Genomic DNA, 7,949 nt, shown 5'->3' with positions numbered 1-7,949 from the left:
GGGGTCTTGGGGTCTATGTTCATAGATCTTTGAAAGTTGCCACTCAGGTAGATAGAGCTTGTAAGAAGGTCTATGGTGTATTAGCGTTCATTAGCAGAGGGATTGAATTCAAGAGTCGTGAAGTGATGTTGCAGCTGTACAGGACTTTGGTTAGGCCACATTTGCAGTTCTGGTCGCCTCACTTTAGGAAAGGTGTGGAAGCTTTGGAGAGGGTGCAGAGAAGGTTTACCAGGATGTTGCCTGGAATGGAGAATAGGTCGTACGAGGATAGGTTGAGAGTTCTCGGTCTTTTCTCGTTGGAACGGCGAAGGATGAGGGGTGACTTGATAGAGGTTTATAAGATGATCAGAGGAATAGATAGAGTAGACAGTCAGAAACTTTTTCCCCGGGTACAACAGAGTGTTACAAGGGGACACAAATTAAGGTGAAGGGTGGAAAGTGTAGGGGGGATGTCAGGGGTAGGTTCTTTACCCAGAGAGTGGTGGGGGCATGGAATGCGCTGCCCGTGGGAGTGGTAGAGTCAAAATCATTGGTGACCTTTAAGCGGCAATTGGATAGGTACATGGATGGGTGCTTAAGCTAGGACAAACGTTCGGCACAACATCGTGGGCCGAAGGGCCTGTTCTGTGCTGTATTGTTCTATGTTCTATAAAAGTGCCACTCGTCTCTTTTAGATCTTTCTACTCTCACCTTAAAAATATGCCCCTTATTCTTTAAATCCCTCACCCGAGGGTAAAGACATCTGCCTTTCAACTTATCTATACTACTCATGATTTTGCAAACCTCTATAACATTACCCATCAGCCTCTAGCACTCCAGTGAAAAAATCCCAATCTATCCAGTCTCTTCTTATAACTCAACCGTCCATTCCTGACAACATCCCGGTAATTCTCTTCTGAACCCTATCCAGCTCAGTAATATTGTTTCTATAACAGGGAGAACAGAAGTGGGCACAGTTGAGGCCTCACCAATGTCCTGTCCAACCTCAACATGACATCCCAACTCCTACATTCAAAGGTCTGGGCAATAAAGGCAACTGTGCCAAAGGTGATAGTTTCATACTGAGTTACAGAACTTGGCCATTCAGAAAAGAGTTGAAAGTCAGCCACAGTGATGCAGGTTAGGCTATTTAAGAAGTATTATATAAAGAATGCTTGGAAAGTTTCTAGTGAGCTTAACACCAGAAATGGGAGATCAGGCAGATTTTTTCTTTCTGCAGCCTGCCCTATAAACCTTACTATTGGTGTAAATCAAATCCTCATCATACAAGGGAAAAGTAGCTCACAGCTGATGTGGCATGGACCAGGTCACAGGTAAAAACAACTACTCACAGGCAGGAAGCTCCACTCCTGAGACTTGGGATTATACTTCTCCACAATGTCAATTGGAGACTGTTGACTTCCGAACCCTCCAATCACTAACAAGACCTCATTGGCTCCTAAAAGAAAAAACACAAAGCCAAACTCTGCACGTTCAGTACATTATTCATGTGAAACACAACACAAATTTTTACAGCACCTTTCACAACATCAGCATGTTCCAAATGAGTTATGACCAATGAGTAACTTTTGAAGTGTAGTCACTTGTAGGAAATGAATTCAAAATGATCAGACTTTGTACTTCTTGGTGAAAAGAGGGGTGAAGAGATTCAAGATACAAGGACAAAGTTAGTAAGATAGCTGATACTGAACTCATACTCTCTACAATATTATACTGTGATTGTAGACTTCATTGTTTAATAGCAAAACTAAATCAATATTCTCATGTTAAAATTATCTATACTTGTTTGACTGGGCTAAGGAATGTGGTATCCTGTAGTTGTACTAGGCTGTGTAGCTGTTTTCCATCCACTTGTTTCTTCATGGCTCATGTACTCTCAGTGGGCAAATACTTTGATTACAAATGCTGGGGATCAATTAAAAGCAGATTACTGTGGGTCATAGCTGTAGATAGGCAGCCAGTTGCAGTAAAACCCCAATATTTGCATTTTAGAAAGAAATCAGGTTACTAAAGTAAAAAAAAAAACAGGAAATAACTACCTCTCTTTCTTTTAATACTTTTCACACTTGGAGCATGACAGAAGTGAACCATTTGCAGAGTTTGAGTTTCAACTTGCAACAAAGAGGTGCTATGAGCAGTGTGATGTTGAAAACATGACTCTTATAGGAAGAGTTGAAGAATCTTGTGGTGCAGTGGTAATGTCCTTAAGTCTGAGCCAGGATGCCCACATTCAACTCCCACCTGCCCCAAAGATGTGTAACAGTGTCTCCAAATAAAGGTTGTTTAAGATAACTGTAATGGACTCTTGTGGTGCAATGATAGTATTGTCACCTCCAGGCAGGGAGACCCAGGTTCAAGTTCCGCCCTGTTCAAGAGTGTGTAATAACACCTTTCAATAGGTTAATTAAAATGACTACACAAAGCGTTGATCAATTAAGGTACGTATATGGTGGAGGGAAGAAGTGATGTTTGCCAGAAAGTAAGTCCAATTTGGAGGAGATAAAAACTGAATTAACAGTTCCTGTACAGTTACAGAATAGAGTAGAATCCCTACAGTGTGGAAACAGGCCTTTTGGCCCAACAAGTCCACACCGAAGAGTAACCCATTCAAACCCATTTCTCTACCCTATTACTCTATGTTTACCCCTGACCAATGCACCTAACCTACACATCGCTGAACACTATGGGGCAATTTAGCATGGCCAAATCACCTAACCTGCACATCTTTTGGAACGTAAAAAGAAACCGGAGCACCCGGAGGAAACCCACACAGACACGGGGAGAATGTGCAAACTCCACACAGACAGTCACCTGAGGCTGGAATCAAACCCGGGTCCCTGGTGCTGTGAGGCAGCTGTGCGAAACAACTGAGCCACTGTGCCACCCCTAAAGGACTTTTTATTTCAAACATACTCCAAGCAGTCAAGGTCAGCTGAAATAGCTCACTGGGAGAATGTTAGACTGAAATTGTAAAATGTTCAGACAGCTACCCATTTATAATGAAAGCAATAAAGAAACTCCCAGGTATATTTATGACAACATACAGAACAACCTTGGTTATCCGAACAGCAGTTATCCAAATTTCGGATTATCCGAGCAAGATCGCGTAAAAACGTTACATCAAAGAGGCGTTACCGACACTGGTGCAATGATTAAAAGTGAGTTTGGATTATCTGCACTGAAGAACATGTGAAAACACTGGCAAGAACAAGGAAACACAAGCATCTCAAGCAACAACAACTGGATTTAAAAAACAATGTGTTAGTTATACAGCCCTTTGCAAAAGTACGTGCTTTATTCCCATCACTTTACTGGGTTGTTCATGAAAATAATGGTAGAGAAAGTAAATGTATGTGCGAGGTGCTGCTTCTGTCTTTCTATTGCGACACTGAGTTCAGTGAAAACTGACAAATGCCCTTGTGATTTTAGAAGCTGTTTGGGACCTTGTTTAATGCTGGCATTTCCATATTGATGTGATGGGGAGGGTTTAGTCCTTTGTCGTTTTTCTTTAATAGATATTTTTATTGGAAATTTAACATTTTTACAAGTTTACAAAAATAAAAAAATCTCAAGTACAAACATTGATATACAATTAAATCTTAAATAAATAATAACCAAAATTTAACAAAAGAAAAATACAGAGAAAAAAAAACTCATCTAACTACTAATCTAACCTACAACTAACCAGAGTGTATAATTAAGTCTTTTACATTATGAAAATAAGAGAAAGAAAAAAAACCCAACGGATAACACAGAAATTGGGTAGTGAGATATCGGAATGTGTTAACATCAAATGTAGCAAAACTCGTATTCGTGCGGGATTCCTCTCCCAAGGGGCCCTGGACCAGCCAGGTTTGTAATCTCAACTAAATAAAAGCCCTTGTTAGGATAGCCAAAATATCTGTATTTATATAATTCAAGAAGGGCTGCCATATTTTATGAAATAATTTGGTCTTTCGGTGCACCATATTTGTAAGGAAGTCAAGGGGAATACATTCCATAATTAATCTGTGCCAATTTGAAAGTCCAGGGGGGCCCTCAGCCACCCAGTTTACCAAAATATTTTTACTTGCACAGAAAGAGAGAATAGAAAATCATCTCTTCCCGTGCATATCCAGAGAGGGTAAGTTCGAAAAGCCCAAAAGGAGAGATACAGGGTCCAATTTCCGTTCTAATTTCCATTCCTAAGATTTCTGTCAGAGCACTTGCTATTTTAGTCCAATATCTACGGATCTTATGACAGGTCCATAAACAATGTACAAGAGTGCCCACCTCTATTTTACATTTGGGACACATTGGAGATGCTCCTGCCTTAAATTTTGCCAATCGATCCGGTGCTACATGGGCCCTATGAAGTATCTTCAGCTGGATAGCCTGGGTTCTGTTACAGATAGTAATTCTTCTGGCTTTTTCCCAAATGTCATTCCACGTTTCTATAGAGATTTCTAGTCCCAAATCCTGATCCCATGTTTTAAGCAGATTGTCCATATCTCCCGATACTCCATCATGTAGTAAATGATAAATAGTACTGACGGAAGATACCCCCATTGGCCATAGCACTCTACATTCTCTATCTGATTTTTAAAGACTATCTAATAATGTAGTCTTAGAACACAGAACATAGAAGAATACAGCGCAGTACAGGCCCTTTGGCCCTCGATGTTGCGCCGATCCAAGCCCACCTAACCTACACGAGACCACTATCCTCCATATGCCTATCCAATGCCCGCTTAAATGCCCATAAAGAGGGAGAGTCCACCACTGCTACTGGCAAGGCATTCCATGAACTTACGACTCGCTGAGTGAAGAACCTACCCCAACTTCAGTCCTATATCTACCCCCCCCACCTTAATTTATAGCTATGCCCTCTTGTAATACCCGACTCCATACGCGGGAAAAGGTTCACACTGTCAACCCTATCTAACCCCCTAATCATCTTGTACACCTCAATCAAGTCACCCCTAAACCTTCTTTTCTCCAATGAAAACAACCCCAAGTGCCTCAGCCTTTCCTCATACGATCTTCCTACCATACCAGGCAACATCCTCTGCACCCGTTCCAGTGCCTCCACATCCTTCCTATAGTATGGCAACCAAAACTGCACACCCGCACTATTTACTTGGGTGGCAACTTTCAGAGATCTGTGTACATGGACACCAAGATCCCTCTGCTCATCCACACTACCAAGTATCCGACCATTAGCCCAGTACCCCATCTTTTTGTTATTCTTCCCCAAGTGAATCACCTCGCACTTAGCTACATTGAATTCCATCTGCCACCTTTCTGCCCAGCTCTGCAGCTTCTCTATATCCTGCTGTAACCTGCCACGTGCTTCCTCACTGTCAACAACTCCTCCGACTTTCGTGTCATCCGCAAACTTGCTGAGCCAACCTTCTAGCCCCTCTTCCAGGTCATTTATAAAAATGACAAACAGCAATGGTCCCAAAACAGATCCTTGCGGAACACCGCTAGTGACGGCACTCCATGAAGAAACTTTGCCATCAACTACTACCCTCTGTCTTCTTCCATCCAGCTAATTCCTAATCCAAACCTCCAACTCACCCTCAATGCCATACCTCCATATTTTTTTAAGTAGCCTACCATGTGGAACCTTATCAAACGCCTTACTAAAGTCCGCTTTCCCCTCATCAACCTCCTTCGTCACCTTTTCAAAGAATTCAATAAGGTTTGTGAGGCACGACTTGCCCTTCACAAAACCATGCTGACTATCCTTGATCACATTATTCCTATCTAGATGTGCATAAATCCTATCCCTTACAATTCTCTCTAAGACTTTGCCCACAACAGAAGTGAGACTCACCGGCCTATAGTTACTAGGGTTATCCCTACTCCCCTTTTTGAACAAGGGAACCACATTTGCTATCCTCCAGTCTTCTGGCACTACTCCTGTAGACAAAGAGGACATAAAAATCAAGGCCAATGGCTCTGCAATCTCCTCCCTTGCTTCCCAATGTAGTCTTCTTCTGTATATAATCTCAAATTTGGAAGTATCAAAAGAGGTCTCAATTAGGTAATCCAAATTTCTGACGCAGCTGTTCAAAAGACATCAGGACCCTTCTTTAAATAGGTCCCCTCGACATGAGATACCCCTGGATCTCCAGAGTTTGAAAGTGACATCTGTAAACCCCGGTTGGAATTCCCATGCTCCCACTATCGGAGCATAGGGGGATGTTTTATGTGAGTCGCCCTCATTTTGCCGCATTATATTCCAAGCTTTAATTGTGTTCAGTATTATAGAGTTTTTACAGTGATCCGCAATGATTTTCCTCTTGTCTGAAAATAAAAGGTTAATAAGTGGGCATTTTACTTGAGAAGCCTCGATGTCCAGCCAGATTGATTGTGGGTCAGACAAGACCCAATCAGCTATATAACTTAATAGGGAACTTAACTGATATTTCCTAAAATCTGGGAAGTCCAATCCTCCCCTTGCCTGTGGCAGCTGTAGTTTCTTCAGCTTAATGAGGGGCCGTCTATGATTCCAGATAAAGGAACCCAGCCAGCCATATAATTTACGTAGAGCCGGCCTCGGCAGCATCACCGGAAGTACTCTCATAGGGTATAGGAGACGGGGCAGGACATTCATTTTAATTAGTGCTATTCTACCCAGCCAGGAAATTGGAAGGTCTCCCCATTGCTGGAGGTCCTGCCTTATCCTTTCCAGTAAATGCACAAAATTAGCATTGTATAACTGATCAAATACTGGGGTAATAAAAATACCTAAATATAAGAAACCCTCCAGGGACCACCGAAAGGGAAAGTGGGATCCGTCCAATAAGTGGGGTATCATAACAAGGCCACCCATTGGCATAGCCTCCGATTTTGAGAAATTAATTTTATAGCCTGAGAAGGCACTAAATGTATTAATAACTTGGACTAAGCGAGGCACGGATATCAGAGGATTACTGAGGAATAGAAGATCATCTGCATAAAGGGTAATTTTATGTTTACCTGTACCAATCCTTGGGGCCGTTATCTTAGAATCAGCCCATATAGCTTCTGCTAGTGGTTCAATTATTAGCGTAAATAACAATGGCAAGAGAGGACATCCCTGACGGCAGCCCCTGTCCACACTGAAGCTATCCAAATCTAGTCCATTGGTAACAACTGCTTTGGGATCACGATACAATGTTGAGACCCATTTGGTAAACACCTTTCCAATGTGTAAAACAACCCTATCGAATGCCTTTTCCGCGTCTAATGAAACTACTACTCCTGGTATCTTTCCCTGATGGCAGGCTTGAATCATATTCAAAACCCTTTTAATATTATTAGATGATCTACGGCCCTTAATAAGCCCCGTTTGATCCTCCTTTATAATATGTGGCAATACCCTTTCTAGCCTCAATGCTAGCATTTTAGAAAGGATTTTAGAATCTATATTTAGTAAGGATATTGGTCTGTATGATGCACAATCTTCTGGGTCCTTTCCTTTTTTAAGGATGAGAGATATTTGCCTCTTTCAACGAAGGCGGGAGACAGCCCTGACTATATGCATAGTTATATATGTCCATAAGTGGACCAGCCAATATTCCTGTAAATTCTTTATAGAATTCAGCTTGAAAACCATCTGGGCCATGTGCCTTAACGCTCTGAAGTAGCCTGATTGCGTCAAGTATTTCTTGGACTGTTAGGGGAACATTCAAGACCGATACCTTTAGATTAGATTAGATTAGATTAGATTACTTACAGTGTGGAAACAGGCCCTTCGGCCCAACAAGTCCACACCGACCCGCCGAAGCGAAACCCACCCATACCCCTACATTTACCCCTTACCTAACACTACGGGCAATTTAGTATGGCCAATTCACCTGACCCTGCACATCTTTGGATGGTGGGAGGAAACCGGAGCACCCGGAGGAAACCCACGCAGACACGGGGAGAACGTGCAAACTCCACACAGTCAGTTGCCTGAGGCGGGAATTGAACCC

At 42.2% G+C, this 7,949-nt stretch overlaps 1 protein-coding gene across 3 annotated transcripts in view; it reads right to left on the bottom strand.

Annotated features, from left to right (window-relative positions):
• klhl12 (kelch-like family member 12) overlaps positions 1 to 7,949 on the bottom strand; it is a 54,425-nt gene that overhangs the window by 17,563 nt on the left and 28,913 nt on the right. For all 3 annotated transcript variants that reach the window (XM_043717059.1, XM_043717058.1, XM_043717060.1), the window contains one exon: positions 1,332 to 1,438. In XM_043717059.1, coding sequence (XP_043572994.1) covers positions 1,332 to 1,438 — 107 coding nt within the window. The remainder of the gene's footprint in view (positions 1 to 1,331; positions 1,439 to 7,949) is intronic.

The sequence above is a fragment of the Chiloscyllium plagiosum genome, chromosome 26 (assembly GCF_004010195.1).
Source record: "Chiloscyllium plagiosum isolate BGI_BamShark_2017 chromosome 26, ASM401019v2, whole genome shotgun sequence".
NCBI classification, from domain to species: Eukaryota; Metazoa; Chordata; class Chondrichthyes; order Orectolobiformes; family Hemiscylliidae; genus Chiloscyllium; species Chiloscyllium plagiosum.
This window is presented reverse-complemented; position numbering and strand designations above follow the sequence as displayed.